This window comes from Saimiri boliviensis, chromosome 6 (genome assembly GCF_048565385.1).
Source record: "Saimiri boliviensis isolate mSaiBol1 chromosome 6, mSaiBol1.pri, whole genome shotgun sequence".
NCBI lineage: Eukaryota > Metazoa > Chordata > Mammalia > Primates > Cebidae > Saimiri > Saimiri boliviensis.
This window is the reverse complement of record NC_133454.1, coordinates 89,268,452-89,288,971: the sequence shown is the minus strand read 5'-3', so window position 1 is coordinate 89,288,971 and position 20,520 is coordinate 89,268,452. Positions and strand designations below refer to the sequence as shown.

Genomic DNA, 20,520 nt, shown 5'->3' with positions numbered 1-20,520 from the left:
AGGTCCGGATCATTCTAAGATGGATTGCTTACAAATGGCTTGAAGAAACTCTGCACCATCACTGTGCGCAGCCAATGGAACTAGAAGGAAATAGATCGCCCAGATCCTCTGAAATTAATCCTTAGGGCTAATGGCAAGATGGGTAAGGTTCAATCATTGGGCTGCAGACAAATTCCACAGCTGTAATGTGGCTATTAAAATGGTGTAGTCAGGGCTATGTAGTTTAATAAATTAAACATGGATTCGGTTTTTAACCCAACTCTGGAAGTGGTAAGATATGAGAAGAGTGACATAGCCACTAATAAATCCATGGCTTACACTCGCTTCCCTGGGTAGAAGTTGCTGGAGCCGGGAACACAGAGTTGGGGAATGGGGGAAAGAGAGAAGATGACAGCTTGGAATCTGCTGTAGGAAGAATTCTAATTCAGCGGTGACTTTCCTTCTTTAAATTAAAAATGTGACTAAAATATCAATAAATAAATGCTTGTGGAATCAACTATACAACGACTGTGGATTTTAGGCTATCATACAGTATCATGTCCCTGTAATTATCATTGTCTAGGATACATTTAAACAAAATTTAGATTTTTGATTTTGGTAAAAGAAGCATGTTACAATTTTTTCCTCCAATTCACGTAGAACTCTAAGAACACTCTAAATCTAAGAACTCTAAATCAGTGCTTCCACACAGGAAAAAAATCCACTATTTTAGAGTTTTAAATCTTGTTGAAAAGCAACTTTATCTGAAGAGTAAACAAGAAGATTCAAAGTTAAGTAACAGTGCAGTCCAGAGTCCCTAAATGAATAAAATTGAATATTATGTTAAAAATAGGATTTGCATACTGGGAAGAGACTTGTTTACAATTCTGGGGAGGAGGGAAGAAACTGTAAGAGGGAGAGAAAAGGGAAGAAAAAGAATAAGGAAAATAGTAGAAAAAGAAAGAAGGAAAGTTTGTTTAGCTTAACAGTCAATGCAATCATAATGCAACTTTTAATCAAGCTGGGTTCATGTCATTCCAGCAGGTATTGCATGGGTGGCCTCATCACCAACAGACACAGATTTCTGGGGCTCCATACTCACCAGTCAGTTCTTCCAGAGCAGGCTGTCCAGGCTTGGTGAAGTGGCTGGGCTCCATGCTCACACCTGTTGAGCTTGACTCGGCAGTAACATTCCCTTCGGTGTCTGTCTGAGACCTTCACATACAAACCAAAGCAGACACACTTGTCATGACAGGCAACTACCCCATCTGGACCACTGTGGTCTAACCACAGCCCTCGCCATCACCTCCTGCACAAGAAGCTTCAGAACAGAGCAGACCAGCAGACTGGGGCTAAATAATTCATGAGCCGTATGTGGAGCAATGTCCTAAGAACAGAGAAAGTCACTGAACTGTAAAGATAAACTTTTCATTGTCCAAATGGAGGGTCTGCAGTCCCTCACTGGGAAATGTTGCTCTGAATCTCCCTTAGGGTGCTAGGTCTAGCCAGATACATGCTGGAGGGTACTGGGTGGTTTGAATAATTTAACCTATGCCAAAGAACAACTTCTAAGAAACCAGCAACACCAAAAAGTCAAACATAAAGATGACTCTATTAACAGCATCTCCGCCCCAAAATCCTCCTGACATGGCTCTCTCTATAAAGGTGGCTATAAAACCAGTTGGAAGTGGGTGCCAAGCAGGTGCGTTTGCCCTCCAGGTCTCTGATTCAGAGCTTAGCTCTTCCAACATGAAAGGTCTCATTGATCATTATTACAACACTTGACTGAAATCTGTACTTCCCCAAACCCTCTCCATGCCCTTATTTGTCAAGCAAATTGAAGCAATGGCTTCGTGCAGTGTTTTCATGTCACAGCTACCTCTGCTCATTCAGGCATGGCATGCAAATGTGTAATTACACTCAGATGCATGACCCTGCATATAACATTACTGATGCGCTGGCATCCTGAGCTAATGCAACCAATCTCACTATCTGTGAAGGAAACGTTTGCTGAGACTGAGCGTGGACGAGGGGGAATGTGTACTGATAAACCTCAAGTCATCCAACTGTTCTTCCCTCCTTTGTTCTTCCCACTGAGGCCGTCATTCTCAACGGTGTTATCTTTAACTTTAAAGGATTTCATAATCCCTGTGATCCTTTCATCCCCAGCCAGGGTCCAAGCCCTCACCATCTCTGTTGAGGCCTTATGAGCGCTTTGAAACAGGTACCTCACACCTGGAGGTTACGTATGGCAGCCAGGTGTGGAAATCAGCCCGATTTATTCCTACAGGTCTGTATAATATTTTAAAGTTTTAAAATTAGCTCAATATTTTAAAATTGGGATAGTTCACACTAAATATCTGGAATTCTGCCTTCTTCCACAAAAACAAAGTCTGGGAAAGACTGAGGGTTTGTTCATGTAGAACGCCATCTGCTGGTGCCAAGTGGTGGCTGCATCCTCTACAGAGGCATATAGCTTTCACTGCCACAGCCCCCACTCACCCTGAGCCACCCATCTAGATGACCATTTAGGGGCCAATTAGGCATCTGAATCCGTAATCTCCATTCTACATTCTTCCTAAGTCTGGACTACTCCCTACACAATCCTTCGTTGATTTTTGTAATACCGATGTGATGACAACCCTGTCTTCAGTGGTTTCCATTACCTACGAAATAAGGTCTAAACTTATTGTGGTAGATGATGGCCAAATTCTTCATTTCCAGCTCCATATCCTGCCTTTCTGACCCTTTACATACAGCTCTACTATGCTCCACCTACATGTGCCTTCTCTCCACATGCCTTTAACAACTTTATCTTTGTAGTACCTGCAACCTCTCTGCCTAAAGGCTCTTCTCCTCCTTCCTTAGCTGGCTCCTAATCTGTCTTTAAGATGCAGCTTCCATGTCATCTTTGCCTGGGAGTCTTTCTTGACTCCTTGCCAGCTGATCTTCCCACCTTTTGTGTTCCTATAGTATCTCTTTATTCTCCTGTTGGCTAAAATGTGATCTAATAAGTAAATCTGTCCTCAACTAGATTGAGAGCTCTCCAGAGGCAAAGGTCAGTTCAAGTTCCCATGCTACACAGGCAACACAAGAAGGGTGTGTTGACTGGATAAATAACAAGTGTTTAAGTCTCAGAAGATGCTAGGGACTAGAAGGAACATTAGACTTGGAAGTCTAAATATTCAGCTAGCTGCAGGTCTACGATCCATTACTTGGTAGCCATGCAAATTTGAGTTAAGTCACTTCCCCTCTTTGAATCTCAGCATCCTCATCTGTACAATGGGGATAATAATGGCAACCTCCTCTAGTTCTATAAAAATCAAATGTGATGTGATGCATGACTCTTAGTAAACTATAAAGTAATGGTTACATATGAATTGATAAATATAATTCATTCTGAGTGATTTTTTTAAAAAAATGACCCATATTCCCTTTACTCCTTGGTAACAACTGTAACATGGAGAGGTTTGGGGAGGAGCAATTATAATTTATATATAGTGAACCATAAGCTTGAGGGAGAGAAATTTAGAGCAGAAAGGGAGAATAAACCATTTTATAGAATCTAATCTAATCCAATCTTCTCACTTTCCAGATGAAGACAACGAAGATAAAGTGATTTAGAGTCAAGACTAGTGGTTAAGAGCCTAGTCTCACTAGTTAGACAGACTTGGTTTTGTTTGTTTGTTTGTTTTTTGCTTTTGTTGTTGTTGTTTTAAAAACAGAGTCTTGCTCTGTTGCCTAGGCTGGAGTGCAGTGGTGCATTTATGGCTCACTGAAACCTCTGCTTCCCAGGTTCAAGTGATTCTCATGCCTCAGCCTCCCAAATATTTGGGACTACAGGCATAGTCCACCTTGCCAGGCTAATTTTTGTATTTTTAGTAGAGATAGCGTTTCACCACATTGGTCAGGCTGGTCTTGAACTCCTAACCTCAAGTGATATGCCTGCCTTGACCTCCCAAAATGATGGGATTTCAGGCATGAGCCACCACGCTCAGCCCACATTTGAGCTCTTCTAGCCTAGTTTTTGGATTAAGTTGCTTAATTACCCCTAAGCTGCTAGCTCATGGAGGTGCAGGAAGAATGAAATGAGCTAAGACATGGAAAGTCCTTAGTGGAGTCTCTTCCTGCACTCAATCAACAGCTGTTCCTGCAGCCAGTGCCCAAGACCTCAGAGGGCATCAAGGGCTGACAAAGGACAGGTCCAGGTGTCCTGATTCCTATTCTGGTGCTCTTTTTTCCAGCGTCACTTCCCAGACTCCACTAAAGATGAAGGCACCTCAAAGGGGCCAGAGAGACGTTACCCAGAGTGGGCAGTAACATAAAAATGGGGCTAATCAGATACACATCCTAGACATTTTCCTCTTCCTCCTCTTTTTCAGACATTTGCTCTTTATCGTTAAGACTTTTTCTTCTGATAGAAAATCTTGAAATAAAAAAAGGTTATGTGTTTTATAATCTTTCAAATGATTATAGCGAACAACCAAAAAGGAATGGGATTGGTGATCAAAGGCTGTCATATTTTAATTCTGAAAATGCAAATTGAGAGTCTGTGAATCTTGAATATGTATTACCTCATGACTAATAATGCTATTGGAATTACAGAAATTTCTTGTGGAGCTATTCAGTTGCCTTCACACTTCAGAGAACAATTGTATTAAAAGCTGTGCATGTAGACCAGCTGAGTCATTATCTGAGCCCTGGGGCTCTTCTCAGGACTGTTAACTGAGCTGATGACTTGATTCAATAAAATGAGACCTTCTCCCAATTAAAAAGATCAGTATGACCCTCACTGAAAGGGAATGTGAGCAGAAGAAAAGGCAGGAGGGCAATGCCTGACATTCCTTTGCTGGCCCTGTGCTGGCTGGCTTTCCTTTGAAAGCACATAAGCTAGTCCCACCACCAGCTATTGGCAGGAACTGTAACAGAGCCCACTAGAACACAACTCAGGAGGAAAGAGGGAATATTGAATTATTTGGGGAATCATACCAACATAGCAAGCTGAAAGTATGGGCATTCACCTCTGCACCTGAACAGGCATGTAAATGCATGTATGCATATGTGCCTTTGCATTTTACGTATGACTACTGTCCATCCTTACATGTTACTTTTAATGTGTGTCCACACATATGGCTGTATGAGTGTGTGTACAGTTGTGCATCTGTAGGCACTTGAGTTACAACTGTAAAATAAGTGTCTAGAATGTGACAATCATTAATCCTCTCTCGTGTTTATAAGTATTAGTTATTCAATTGTGCAGTGTGGCCAAATGCACTGCTCATCTCCAGCACAGAACTGAGTGGGATAATGTCAGTGAAAGCCCTGGGAATTATAAGAATGTTAAGGGCAGGGGCTGGGGAGCTTCCATCTGCCGGGAGTGGACTCATCCATGTGTGTGAATGAGCCTGCATGCCTCATTCAGTAAGGGGTGTGGTGCAGCCTGAGCAACAAGCCATAATCGATGGCTAGAATCACACAGAACAGTAGCACCTGGCTCCACACAGTCTCCCATGGTCCTAAGGATGCGCCATCAAAGAGACAGGGGTTCAGGGGGACAGATAAGGACAGAAGTTTCCATCCATCACCACAAATGCCCAGGCTTATCTCCTCAGCACGTGAGCTCTTCTGTTCTCCCAGAACCGGCCCCTCCCCTGCCATTACTCTTCGCCCCCGTGTCCCTCTCCCTCCTGAAAGCCCCAGCAAGCAGCAGGGACTGTGAGGATCTGGATGTTCAAGGCAATCTCTGCTATAAGAAATCTTAGTTATTGAGCCAGGTGTTTATTTTTGTGCGGTTTTTTTTTTTCAAGGTATGTTGGGATGTGTTAGGACTAATGCCGGAGCCTGTCAGGTGACACAAAACCATCCCCACCCTCACATTTAGGCCTTCACACCTCTGCTCAGGCAAGCTGCTGCTACAAGGCCTGGGGTCCCCACATGCCTACACATCCTGGGATCAGCTTACATTCTACTTCCCTCCTTCAGCTTTCGCTGTCCCCCCACTGACCTGCACTGTGTGAACTGCTCCCTGGAGCCCATTGTGTCTGCCTCTCTCAGGAGCTTATCACATGGTTTCTTAGCTATTGGCTTAAATATTCCTGGAGCACAGCCTAGCTCCTGTCCTCACAGAGCCGGAATCCACTAAAAGGCTCTTTTACCCGATGTCCCAGGCAGCACAGGTGGGTGGCAACTCCTACCTGTACAGGAAAGGTGCGACCGTGGCAGTGTTGGGATGGTTGTATTGCTGCTGGGGCTGAGGTAGCTGAACACTGACGGTATTGCTTCCTGTGGTCTGGGTGGTCCCGACGGACCCACTGACGGTCTGGCTGCTGATGCTGTGGTTCAGGGTGGTCCCTCCTGGGCCTTTTCCTTCTGAGGATGCCAGGCTAGAAGAGGAACTGGAGTGTCTGCCGTCCAGCTGGGGCTTCTGCTGGGGGAGCCCTGAGCTCAGCTTCCCACTCCGGCTCCGCTCCCCTTCCTTGGAAGGTGCTGGGGCACTTGGGGATTTCCCAGGCATGCTCTTCATTCCTGGTTTTGGTATTCCACTGTGGGAAGGGGCCATGGGCTCCTTCTTGGCACTGTTGAGCTTCCCCCCTTTGGGGATGAAGCTGGCGATCTTGGAGGACTTTTTTGGCATCTCAGGCATGGCTGCTCCACTGGGATCTTCTTTTGGCTCTTCCTTGAGGTCCAGCCTCTCCGTCACAGAGGCTCTCTTGGCAAGATCCTTGCTTTTCTCCTTATCCTTCTCCCGCTGTTGTTTCTCCTTCTCTTTCTCATTGCCTTTCGGAGAACTCTTCTTGTTGGTCAGCGCCCGGCTAAAAGTCCTCTGGGCAATGCCCTTGAGTGCAATCTTGGGGCTGCTGGAAGCAGGGCCCATGGTGGTGAGCATGCGACTGGCGGCCTCCAGCTCCTCGCTCTCTTCGAAACTGGGCAGAGTCTCCAGCCGCTCACAGCTTGTGTCCCGGGACCCCGGGCCCTCACCTGCCTTTGAGCCCCCTTTACTGTTGAAAAGTTTCAGCTTTTCCAGCATGGACTTCTGATTGTTGGGGGCCGGCTTCATGGCTTCAGGTGTGGGCCTAGGGGCCTCAGGCCCAGGAGGCTTGATGGAGAGCATGGCTACCGTGGCACTGTGCTTCACGCTGAGGGATTTGCTGCGCCAAGGCTTGGTGGCTGCGCTGGGCTGCGGGATGGCCGAGGAGGTGCTACAATTAGTAGGGGTGGAGCTGCTGCTGCTCTCCAAGGAAGCAGGTGCATTGTCGCTCATTCCGGGGTGGGAGGAGGCTGAGCTTGCCAATGGCTCTGCAGAGACAGAAGAGAGGAGACCTGAATCCCACCTTTTGACCTGCACTGAAGACCAGGGAGGGTCAGCCACAGCCACACAACCAATCACTCCCAACCCACATGCCGTGTAGCTCTATTGCCTGCTTTGTGGATTATCTGTGGTTAGGTTTGAATTCCTGGCTTGACTTCCTCCTGCTTTCCATCCTGCGCAGTTCACATCCCCCCGACCCCATCACTTTTGGTGGCATGTGCCATGCAAACGCATGCTAATCTTAACAGATCTGAACAGATACCTGTGGCAATAATACAGCCAGTTCAGGAAAGAACAGGAAATACCTACCACTTTGAATTATTCATTCCATAACCCATTTCCCCACTACGGGAAAGAATCAAGAATTATCCAACTTTAAGCAAACAATGTAGCGAAGACATTAAAATACAACATTTACAAAAACAGAAAAGGAGGAGAAACCATGTAGAATCTTTAAAAAGAATAATTACACACAAAAGTTGTTAAAGCCTGTTAAAGCATGTAAGTTTTTCCTATCCTGGCACTTTTAAAAAGTTGCAAATGCCTGGGCGCGGTGGCTCACACCTGTAATCTCAGCACTTTGGAAGGCTGAGGTGGCCGATCACCTGAGGTCAGGAGTTCAAGACTAGCCTGGCCAACATGGTGAAACCCAGTCTCTACTAAAAATGTAAAAATTAGCTGGGCATGGTGGCGTATGCTTGTAGTCTCAGCTATTCAGGAGGCAGAGGTAGGAGAAATGTCTGAACCCGGAAGGCGGAGGGCGCAGTGAGCCGAGATCACGCCACTGCACTCCAGCCTGGGCAAAAAGAGTGAAACTCTGTCTTAAGGAAAAAAAAAGAGTTGAAAACATGACTCAGGTTGGACTTAAAAACAAAACAAAAGGGCTTTTTTTCCTTTTTTTTTTTTTCTGCTTAAGAGTGTAATCTATGCACATGGCTTCACTGTGGGCAAGAAAACACACAGGTTATCTCAAAGTCAAGGCTTCCCCTTGGCGCTCAGCGAGTGTTTCCCTGGCCAGACGCTTTTCTCAGAAAAGCCTCAAAATATTTCCAAACTAGAGTCAGAATTGTTCTAGTGAGGGCAGGCTCCAAACTAAGAGTTCGGCTAGTCACCAAGGCGGCCGATGTCACAGAGATGGAAAGTGCAGCACACGTTTTCTTCAGTCAGTGCTCGGGATGATGCAGCCTATCTCCCAAGCAAGGGCAGCTGTTGGAGAGAAAGTGCCAGGCAAGGCATGTCTCCACCAGGCCCCGTGCCCGCGCCCACCCACACCCCATGCCCAGTGTGCACGGCAGACAGGATACACCCCTTCAGCCCCCCAAAACGCACCTCTGCATCTGAAAAGTCACAATGACATGACTTACCTAGCAGCAGCCACTTTCTCCCACAATGATTCCCTAGGAAAAATCCTCCAGCCGGAGAGGCTGCCCTTCCAATTGTCACAAGTGTTTTCGGTTAAACTGCTCATGTTTCTAATTAACTTTTGTCATCCACAACTACTCCAGTGCCCAGAAGCCTGGCGGGATTAACGGCTGCTGCTTCTGCCTTTTTTTTTTTTCTTTAATACCTATGTTCCACTGCCTTCTAGCAACAGAATAAACTGTATATAGAGCGGCTTTTTATGATTTAAAAGTCAACGGCCGCTGAAGCCAAGTGAAGGCAGCCCCTGTGTGGGGCGTGAGCACCGCGCCGTGAGAGCTGCACAGCAGAGGAGCTGCCTCCTTTCACTCTCAGCTGCTCGGGGAAGCCACAGCTCCAGGGTGATCCAAAGCAGACCTCCCAATGTTTTAAAACACATATATCTTCCTGACTTACTGGGGATTTGGGTTTGGAGGGAGGGTGCCTTACAATCCTCCCTAACAAAACTCAAGGGGCGTTGTTGGATCTGTTCCTGGGGAGAGCCAGAGACTGGCTTTGCATCAGGCTCATAGAACCCACCCACACTGCTGGGCTGTTGGAGGGTTGCTATAGGCTTGATGCTGCCCATCGGTGGTCTGCTGGGTGTCAGGAGGCTCAGTACTCAGTACGTTGTGAAAAGGGGGTTCCTGCCTCTATTTTAAGAGTGAGGAAACTGAGACTTAGGTAGGGCAAAAAATGATCCTAAATTACACAGCTAGAAAGGCAGAGATCTGGGATTTGAACTCAGGTCTCCTGACACGATATCACAGCTACCTTCTTTGATTAAGAATACACCTAAACAGCCACTTAAACAACAGAGCACTTTTAGGAACTGCCCTTTCTACTACCTTATGTATGTTCATGACATCCATGGTGGAGTACACACTAACCCTGCCATTTGAAAGGAAGCAGCCTACATCACAGAGGATGGCTCTCTGGCTGAAATAATAGTGAACCCACCAATCCTGAGTACCACTCCTCTTAGGAAAACTGCCTTTCCCTTTACCTGAACTCAGATCTGGGGCAGACATAAAGTTTTCATTCATTCATTCATTCATTCAATATATTCATTCATATCTATCCATTCATTGAGCTCCTAATATGTGTCAGATACTGTTTTAGGTACTTGGGATCCATCTATGACAAAACAGACAGAAACCTCTGCCTTCATGGATAATATTATTTGTTAAAAATTAGTGCTAAAGAAAAGGAAGGGGCATTGGAGGACAGGTTGCAACACTGTCCTTATAGGAACTACCCGATCATGTTCAAAGGTATGTTCCTCTTTCCTCAAGAAGTTTTAGGCATAGTCCCCATGTGTGAATGGATTAATGTGACCTTGCTGCTTGGAACTACTCCAAGGCTTGCTCAGAAATGGATGTCTCTATTACCATTTCTATCCATTTCTATGTTTGTTTGTTTTTAACACTAAAAATCATAGCTAGAAATTAATCAAATAAGCAGCTAATAACTGACTCAGAAGAAAACAGATACCCAGCTTGTCTTGGTGAAATGGCCATCTGAGACCTTCAGTACTAGTTTATATTACACAGCATTTTCCCCTACTGGGTAACTCGCTTGGATTCTGCCCATAACCTCTTCCATAAAATGATTTTGGAGGGCCAGCTACTTTATACAATGCTCTGGGAACACAGAGTTGAATAAAGCTCCTGCCCCCTAGGAACTCACTGTCTTAGGGTGCAATGGACATCAAAACAAACCATGAACACAGAGTAAAAAGTGGCAGAGGGCTCTATGAGGTGCCATGAGAACCAGAGGATTAGTAGCCTCCACTAATTCTCCCTGAAGAGTTTGGGAAAGCTTCCTGGAGGAAGTGATCCTTATATTATCCTGCGGTGCTTCTACTTTAGGTCAGTTTGTTATTCCCCTGATCCGGAATTTCCTCCAGGACAGAGACTCCTCTCCCTAACTCATCTTTGTGTCCTAAAGCCTGCTGGAGCATAAAGATACTTAGTAAATGGCTTCTGAATTACTGGTTGGTATTTGTGACATTTACAAGTCACATTTAAAGCAACAGAGATGTAGGATTTGTGATGAGTCTTTAGGGTTTTATTAAAACTCTTCAGCCTAAACTCATGGGAAAATTCAGATTAAAACACAGAGAATCAGAATGTCTATGTGGTATTTAGTCTGCACTCCCCTGGTTATTAAGTCATTGGGGCTACTCATCACAATTACAAAATGTAGCACTTGGGTATGGCTCTGAATTTGGGTTCTAGAGCAGAAGTCTTGAGTGGGGCTGGACAGAGGGCACTAGGGCACCTGAGGACCAGGCCATCAACATTCTATACTCATGTCACAGCCAGAAGGCCCCTGTGTAGTAAAGGAGACATCACATCATGAGTGGTCTTATACAAAGTAACTTGATACATTTCTATCATTCTTAGGCTATCACACCAGTGACCTCAGAGCTTGGATGAGTGGCTGTTAGAGGCCTGTTCCACTCTTGTCCATTTCTTTTTCTTTTCTTTTCTTTTCTTTTTTTTTTTTTTTTTGTTTTGAGATAGAGTCTCACTCTGTCACTCAGACTGGAGTGCAGGGGTTGATCTCGGCTCACTATAACCTCCACTTCCTGGGCACAAGTGATTGATTCTCCAGCTTCAGCTTCCTGAGTAACTGGGATTACAGGCGAGTGCCACCAACACCCAGCCAATTTGTGTGTGTGTGTGTGTGTGTGTGTGTGTGTGTGTGTGTGTGTGTTTTCGTAGAGCTGGGGTTTCACCATGATGCTCAGGCTGGTCTCAAACTCCTGAGCTCAAGGGATCCACCCACCTCAGCCTCCCAAAGTGCTGGGATTACAGGTGTGAGCCACCGCGCCTGGCCTTCTTTGTCCATTTCTAACCCTCGGGTCCTATGACTCCAAGCACGAAGCTCACCAGGCTTCTCAGATAGTAAGTTAGAGAAAGGGGAGGTGTGGGTGAGTAGGCCGGACCTCAGACTTTGTTCTCAGCTCGTGGCATGATCTTAGGTATGCCATTTTGCTTCTCTTGGCTTCAGTTGCCCCATCTGTTAGAAAGAGGATGAGCTATTTCTCTAGTGTTCTTATAGCTTTTTTTCTATTCAAATCTGGGCAAGTCTCTGAGAGGCTCTCTGAGGCTGGGTGATGTCCAATCTTGATGGAGAAAACTGGCTGGGTCAAGGTATGGTCAACCTTAGATAAGCTGCTTGTAAATTCATTGCCAGTATCCTATGAAAATCCGTTTGGGGGAAGGAAGGTGGGACGAGTTCTTCAAAATGAAAAGCACTTCTCTCCCTGGTAACTAATAGCTCTTGTTATTTTCCTCAAGTATATTAAACTTTGTTAAAGCAAAGAAACCTAAGGGGGGAAAACGAAAGCATAAAAGAACGTTTTGAACATCTGTATCCCCCAAATGATAGTATGTGGGCCAGAAGTGGATGAGGTTGTTTCGGATGAATATTTTTATATTTTAAAAGTCATATATTTATTTTGTTGCTTATTAGATGTATTAGAAATAAATGATAAAATTAGAAGTGGCCATATATAAATTAACAGTTCCAGGGATATTAAATGAAGATTTAAAAATCTGAGCTAGTTTAAGGAAAATATGAAATAAAAAACACAAGTGGCTCACAGATTTGGCAAAAATCACGCAGAGGTTTTGTGAAAGACTAAGGTGGGAGAAACACTGTTACATTAAATCAAGACATACTCATATTAAATCTGTTCTTTGGAGAAATGTAATCAACCAAACACAAATCAAAACAGAAGGCTCGAATGAGGATTAGGTTCAAAATGAACCTGAAATGGTTAGTTTTTAGAGCTTTATTTATTTATACATATTTATCTAGCCTGTGATATTTTGCCAGTTCTGGCAACATGACCAGACCTTGTTGAGCCAAAGATAATTTTAAAATAGCAGCTGTGACAATTTTTGACCACACAGTAAAAACATGGCAAGAATGATATATTGCCATTCAATTAACAGCCACTTATCCACATGTTAAACTGAAAAATCTCAAGATATACTCTTACCATGTACAATAAACTCTGATACATGCTACCCTAGTCTGTTCTAAAATGCTGATTGCAGAGCCCTTAAATGGGTCCTTTTTTTGTTTTTGTTTGAGATGGAGTCTCACTTTGTTGTCCAGGCCGAAGTGCAGTGGTGCAGTCTTGGCTTACTATAACCTCCGCCTCCTGGTTTCAGCAATTCTCTGCCTCAGCCTCCCCAGTAGCTGGGATTACAGGCGCATGCCACCACACGCAGCTAAATTTTTGTACCTTTAGTAAAGAAGGGGTTTCCCATCTTAGCCAGGCTGGTCTTGAGCTCCTGACCTCATGGTCCACCTGCCTAGGCCTTCCAAAGTGCTGGGCTTACAGGCGTGAGCCGCCATGCCCTAATTATTATTATTATTTTTTTAGATGTAATCTTGCTCTGTTGCCCAGGCTGGAGTACACTGGTGCGATCTCAGTTCACTGCTGAAACACAGACAGATGCCACCACACCTGGCTATTTTATTTTGAGACAGACTTTCACTCTTGTCACCCAGGCTGGAGTGCAGTGGCACGATCTCAGCTCACTGCAATCTCCACCTCCTGGATTCAGGCAGTTCTCCTGCCTCATCCTCCCAAGAAGCTGGGATTACAGGTGCTCATCACCATGCCCAGCTAATTTTTGTATTTTTAGTGGCACGGGGTTTCACCATGTTGGCCAGGCTGGTCTAGAACTCCTGACTTCAGGTGATCTGCCTGCCTTGGCCTCCCAAAGTGCTGGGATTACAGGTGTGCGCCACGGCGCCTGGCCCTTAAACAGGTCTTATGGCCCACTAGTGGGTTGTACCCTGCAGTTGGAACATCTCAGTTCTAAAAGACCAGCTTACAAGCTTGGCCCACCACCAACTGACAAACCACTGCAAGAAGGAAAAGTCTCATTTGAAACACTGCAGACAGGATGCCTTTGAAGAAAAGGAATTTTTTTCTTGGAGTTTAAAGAAAGCATTAAGCCTCCGGTCGGGAGGGAAAAAGTTTGGTTTGGTTTTTCTGGCAACCAGCCTTAACCTTCCCTGACAGGAACCAAAATGCTTTCTAAATGAAAATAGTGTTTAAAGCAGATAAATAAAGCATTTCTTCCTCTCTCCTTCAATGAGGGCGGACACTGGCCCCAGGTCTCTCCTGTCCCCAGTTTTTCAGTTAAGGAGACGTTGGTGGTCTGGTCCTGGTGCCAACAGGCACTCAGGGAGAGTGTCCTGTTGATCCCAGCTCCTGTCACTGCTACTGTGATTTTAAAAATCTGCCCTAGGGAGGTTTCTGGCCTAAATCCTCTCTTCAAGTCAGGAGAACAGGCCTGATAATTGGGTGTGGGAAAATTTGCAATTTCCTATAATTCGTCAAGGTGTCAATCTTGAGTATTCAAATTTGTTAGTATAATTGAAATACTTTTTTTTTGAAGTCCAGCCACATGAGCCAGAGATTGTTTTCAGAGTCCCCTGCTCAGTTCTTGACACCCTGGTAGCCACCAGACCACAGAGGGGCAGGTGAACCTGTCTCAATCCACTTAGAGGTTCTGCAGGGTTCTTGGAGCCTGGCTGGAAGAGCCTTCCCAGCAGCACTGTTGTGTCAATGTCTAATACTAAGGAAACAGCTTAAACACAGTCTTCTCTCCAGCTCCTTCTTGGAGCATATCCCTGGAGGTACAGAGGGAAATAAAGAAGGAAAGCAGAGTATGAGGACAAACAAGGAATGGAGACAGGAAAGTGAGAGGGCATGGAGGGAAAGGGAGCTGGGCTTTGGACCCACATGCTCCAAGGATCTTATTGTGTCTGCAATTCCATAGGCTTCTAGAAAGTTCAAGCTAGAATAAGGATGAGGATCTATAGAATCAAATGCTTTTTAAAGGTCGTTTTGTTAATGCAATCCCTATCAAATTCTAGTGACATTTTTTTTTCTTCCAGAAATAGAAAAATCTATCCTAAAATTCACTGGAATCTCAAGGGACCCAAACAATCAAAACAACCTCGAAAAAGAACAAAGTTAGAGGCCTCGTACTTTCTGATTTCAAAACCTACTACAAAGCTAAAGTAATTTTTTAAAAAAAGTATGGTACTATCATAAAGACAGACATATGGACCAGTGGACTGAACTAGATAGATCAGAAATAAACCTTTGCATATATGGTCAGATGACTTTCAGTAAAAGTTCCACAACTATTCAATAGGGGAAAGAATGGTCTTTTTAATAAATGGCGGTGCAAAAAACAGATATTCTCATGGAAAAAACCCAAAGTTGGATTATTATTATTATTATTATTATTATTTTTGGAGATGGAGTCTTACTCTGTTGCCTAGGCTAGAGTGCAGTGGTACAATCTCAGCTCATTGCAACCTCCACCTTCTGGGTTCAAGCAATTCTCCTGCCTCAGCCTCTCAAGTAGTGGGATTATAGGCGTGCACCACCATGCCCAGCTAATTTTTGTATTTTCAGTAAAGACGAGGTTTCACCCTGTTGGCCAGGCTGGTTTTGAACTCCTGACCTTGTGATCCACCCACCTAGGACTCCCAAAGTGCTGGGATTACAGGCCGGAGCCGCCATGGCTGGCCTGGATTCTTACCTTATACCATATGCAAAAATTAGCTCACAATGGATCTAAGACCTAAATATAAAAGCTAAAACTATAAAACTCCTAAAGGAAAACATAGGGTGAATGGCTCATGACTTTGAATTTAGCAATAATTTACTGGATATGACACCAAAAGCACAGGCAATAAAGAAAAAATAGTTTGATTCATGGAGATTACAAAGTTCTGTGCATCAAAAGACACTATCAGTAGAGTAAAAAAGCAACATACAGGGTGGAATGAGATATTTATGAATCATGTATCTGGTAAGTGACGGACATCCAAATATATAAAGAACTCTTACATCTCAACAAAAACAACCTTATTTTAAAACGGGCAAAAACTTGAATATTTCTCAAAAGAAGACATGCAAATGGCCAATAAAAACATAGAAAGACATCAAATATCACTAATTATTAGGGAAAGCAAATCAAAACTACAACAAATACCACCTCCCACTCATTGGAATCCCTACTATTTAAAAAAATAAGTGTCCCTGACACTTGTGATCCTGCATTGTGGTTAGTAGCTGCACCTGACTTAGCTTACTTCCAAAAATGCCTGAAGCCCTATTAGGTCTCCTGAAATGGAGGTTGGAAAAATCAATAAACAAACAAAAACTATTATCCACACAAGATCTCTCCATGGGACTCAAAATTAAAATCAGGTGCTCCTGACTTGTCCGTTTCTTGACTAACCATGTCAGTTCACTCTAAAACTAACTGAACTCAATGACTAGAAACCTTGGTAATGCTTTTAATGTTTTTCTTCTAAATTTTTCTATACTGGGTCACTTAAAATGTCATGTATGAATACTCCACTATCTTGTGGCAGTTTGATAAAAAATAAATATGCAGAATGTAGGAGCACATTATCTTAATAGTAATAGACAGAACCCTTTTCTGTTCTGGATGAACCACACATTTCCCAGTTTTCCTCAGTGACTTTTTCACCCCAGAGGAAGTAGAAGAGGCCCCTCGACAGCTGGAACAATTACAGTTGTGTTTCTTTTTCATACATGACAAGGTAATCCTTTTTCTTCAGTGGCTTATTTTGGATAAAACCAATTGAAACCATGGGTAATGAGGTAATTCATTTCTCTGCTGGTAGCTAAAAACCAGTTTTCTTTCACAAAAGAATTATCCCTTTCCAAAGTAGTTTTCACTACATTTCCTCCAAACAGTTTTACAAGGTATGTTCTCAAATCCCACTTAATGTTACAAAGAATTGGTAAAGCTAAGCAAAGGTTAACTCTCTGGAAATATTCATATGCAGCTGGGCTTATGTTTGACCTTGTGATAACACTTTAAAAAGAGAATAAATTCTTAAAATCTCTCCCTCTCCCTCTCACACACACCCTTTACATCAAAAGTATTCTATACAAATTTTTAAAATCCTCCTACTCAGATGGATAAGGAGACAGATAATTTGCTGGTATCTGAAGGAAGATACCTTTAAAAATACAAGACATTCCTATTCTTTATCTTGCAGTTCTTGAAACCATGTCACCCTCGAAACACATCCTTTCTCTCTCTTGAACTTATTTGTTCAAAATCCTCAGGAGAAAACTTTTGCTTTACTTGGTCAGGCAATTTCTCTATTTTGTACCATATATGGCTATAACAAAGTACAAAATTGGCTGTAGAAAACCATCTCCCTTTTTCCAAGGGTGTATGAAATTTCACAGACAGATTATACACACTTCACAGGGGGCAAATCCCATTCTTTCATTGTTCACAACCAGCAGCTTTTTGGCAGATTGCAATGGCTGTACTCTATTGTAAACACATCCTTCTAAGAGAGAGTTAGTTAAGGAACTCTGTAGGCCCCTTTCTCTAGGATCCCAGCCTAATCTTTCTGCTTTCTTTCGGGGCAAAGGATGGGCAGCCCCAAATAGGAGCCTCCAAATCAGTGTTAAACCGAAATGGTTTCCACTGAACAATACAAATAGGCAGTAAAAGAAGAGATTCCATGGTCAGTTAAGTTTGGAAAATGGAGGGCTAAATAGTAGTCAAATAATTTTTTTGTCTATAGGGTTTCTCAGAGCCTCTAATATACCTATTTGCACTTGGAATATCCTAAAGGATAATGGGATGATAGTGTGATTCTTAAATGTATTATTTGCCAGGAAACTGGTTTTAGGGGATAGTTTAAGGAAAAAGCCTATCATGGGATACTTTTTGGCAAACACTGTCCTAATGAAGGGGGCATAAAATGGGTTTGCAAGCTAAATCAGAAAAGACAGTTGTCCGCCGGCCACTTACTAGGGCAGCTAGAGAAGGGAGAAGGAAGAAGATGTGCCCTTATTTCCCCCCGTGATGTTATAATCTAGTAAACTGTGGGATTCTTTCAAGCCTTTGAGCATTAAGCACTCATAAGGTGTACCTGATTTTTTTTGTTTACTCTGCATGGAGGCCAAAAGCTACATAAAAATAGGAAGTAGGTTATTACCAGGCAACAGTATGTCTAAAAAGACTTACATCAACCGTTAGGTTCACTGTGACTCACTGCAGAGATATGGCTGCCATGAAATTCCATGGTATCTTGGGTTATATTAACACAGGAATGACATCCAGAACAAAAAGGGTGAGGATCTCACTTTGCTCCACGTAGCCCAGACCACAGCTAGAATGGTGAAATCTTAGAATTTTGGACTTGGAAATGCCTCTCAGAGATCAGCGACTTTAAGGTACTATTCTTTTCTCAAGGCGGGTAACAGAACCTGGGCAGGTAGCGACTTCTCCAAGGTCTCACATTCAGCAAATACCACAGCTGCTACTAAACTTGGGACTCTCGAATTTGTTAACACAGCTTCTTTGACTCTACCTCAAACTCACCAAATCAGAGGGCCCCAAGAAGCAGAGCTTTTAACTAGCTCCCCAAGTGACTGTAATAAAGACTGAGGTTCAAAAACCAGGTGTTACAGAATTCAAATCTTACAACACACACTGAGAAACTATAGTTTGCCCAGGATAAGGACTAGAACAAGGAGGACCCTAAACCATGCTCAAGGAAGAGTGGCCAAAATGACAGAGATCCTCAGCTTTAGAGAAGAGACAATGAAAGACAAAGCAAAGGTGGAAGAACCCTTCTGAACAAGGTGGCTTTCCTTTCCCCTCGACACTAAGTGGCCAAAAAAAAAAAAAAAAAAAAAGGTTAACACAACACTTGCCAGAGCAGTCTCCATGACTCAGGACCATTCTGAACAAGAGCGTTTGGATAGTGAGAGGCCCAGGACCCATTATGGCAGTGGGTATGGGGGGAGTCCTGGGGTTCCCTGGAGCAATCTTCAGGGGCAGGTGAGGACGGGTGAGGTTAGACAGTATTTATAGCAATGTGGAAAAGGGGAATTGAGTTTTTTATTTACATTTTTATATGTTCTCTGCTCCACTTCTACCAGAGCAGCTCTGTACATCTGAGATTTTACTGGATAAAAATTTTTCCATGGATATATATATATATATACACACACACACATACATACTAATAGTGATATTACTAAAAACACATGTTAAGAAGGATAACAGTCAACATTTACAGAGCATGCACTTTCTGCCCAGGCACAGTGCTAAGCATTTTTATGTTTTAACTTTTTTCATTCATGCTATAAATCCAGTGAGGTAGGTAATAATGATCCCATTTTACCAGTGAGGAAAACTGAGGCATAGGGGTTTAGTAAGCTACCCAAGATCAAACAGATTAGAGCCAGGCAACTTTATTTCAAAGTCCACACATGTAAGCCACACTTCTAGTCTACTCCACCTTGAGAAGGGACAATAAACTGGACTCTCAAAATATGTGCTTTTCTCTAGGCACAAGATACAGTATTTGCATCAAGTTTTCTGTCAACAGCTTCTAGAAACTTTACAACAAAGTTTGTTGACCTTTAACTCCTTCCCTGAGGACAAAGAGAATGTTTCCCTTCAGGAGGTTCATTTAAAAATTGGAACATTAGACAGGTTAGCAGTAATTTAAGTATGGTTTATATTCTTCAAAATTTAGGATGCTGGCAAAATGTAATCTTTCTGCTGTTATTTTTTCTGTCAATCAAAATCAGGAGCCAACCAAAGAACGAGCTTATTGTATTTCTCTGGGGGAATCAATGCAGAAACTGAGAGCTGAATTGGACTATTATTCACTGTCTATGATTGTATTATGCCAAATGTGCAGGAACAGAAGAAAAAAAGGAGTCATTTATCCTGATTCTGCCAAGCATGCAGACACTTGGTATCAGATAGATCAAACAATTTCAGGGCTTCACGGATGTGACTGATCCACACACAGCCCTACCAGATTTCTGGGCCTTTTCACCTGACAGTTGTCTTCTTAATGGAAAAACAGAATTCTTCTGAAAAAATAAAATATACTGAGATAGAAAATGCCTCAAGAGACTTTTCACCAGCTTTACTCACCTAAATCAGGAAGCGATTTCCTCCACGTCTGTTTTGTTTTATGTAATAGGTCTGGCTATGACAAGTTGGTGGTAGATGGAGTTTTGCAAATGAAGCCCTCATTTAGAGGAATCCCAACAATTCTTTGTAAGGCTAAGATAGCTTTTAAAATCAGATAATTATAATGAAGTGGAAAGAATCTCAAGATAATCATCTTATCCTGTTCTGTGCTATTCAGATTACCTTTAGAATTAAGCAATCATAGAACTTTGTGAATGGGTTTGAGTCCAACTTAAAAGCTTGGTAATCTTGAATATAGCTAAGCTCCAGTTTATTCACAAGTAAAAATAAAACTAACACCAATAACCAGTACTTTTGAATGCCACCCAGGTACCAGGCACCGTACCAAATGCTTTAAATACTTTCATTATTTAAATGAATAATAAAAATTTCATTAATTATAAAAATAATTTCATAATTTGTGATTTCATTAATTCACGCAAGTATCTTATGCAGTGGATTTACTGCAGCTTGGAGACATTAGCAACTTGCCCAATTCATGGCTAATAAGTGGTAAAGTATTTGAATAATAAAGTCCATGCTCTTCTTATTGATTTTTTGTTGAGACAAGGTCTTGCTCTGTTGCCCAGGCTGGAGTGCAGTAGTGAAAACATGGCTCAGTACAGACTTACCTTCTGGGCTCAAGCAATCCTCCTGCCTCAGCCTCCCATGTAACTGGGACCACAAGTACATGCTACCAACCCCATAAAAAAATGGGCAAAATTTTTAATTTTTTTGGAGAGACAGGGTCTCACTATGTTGTCCAAGCTGGTCTCAAACTCCCGT

At 43.0% G+C, this 20,520-nt stretch overlaps 1 protein-coding gene across 10 annotated transcripts in view; it reads right to left on the bottom strand.

The window, feature by feature from the left end:
- NAV2 (neuron navigator 2) overlaps window positions 1–20,520 on the bottom strand; it is a 768,220-nt gene that overhangs the window by 183,095 nt on the left and 564,605 nt on the right. For all 10 annotated transcript variants that reach the window (XM_074401233.1, XM_074401231.1, XM_074401234.1 and 7 more), the window contains 2 exons: window positions 6,174–7,275; window positions 1,082–1,194 (listed from right to left, as the gene is read on the bottom strand). In XM_074401233.1, coding sequence (XP_074257334.1) covers window positions 1,082–1,194; window positions 6,174–7,275 — 1,215 coding nt within the window. The remainder of the gene's footprint in view (window positions 1–1,081; window positions 1,195–6,173; window positions 7,276–20,520) is intronic.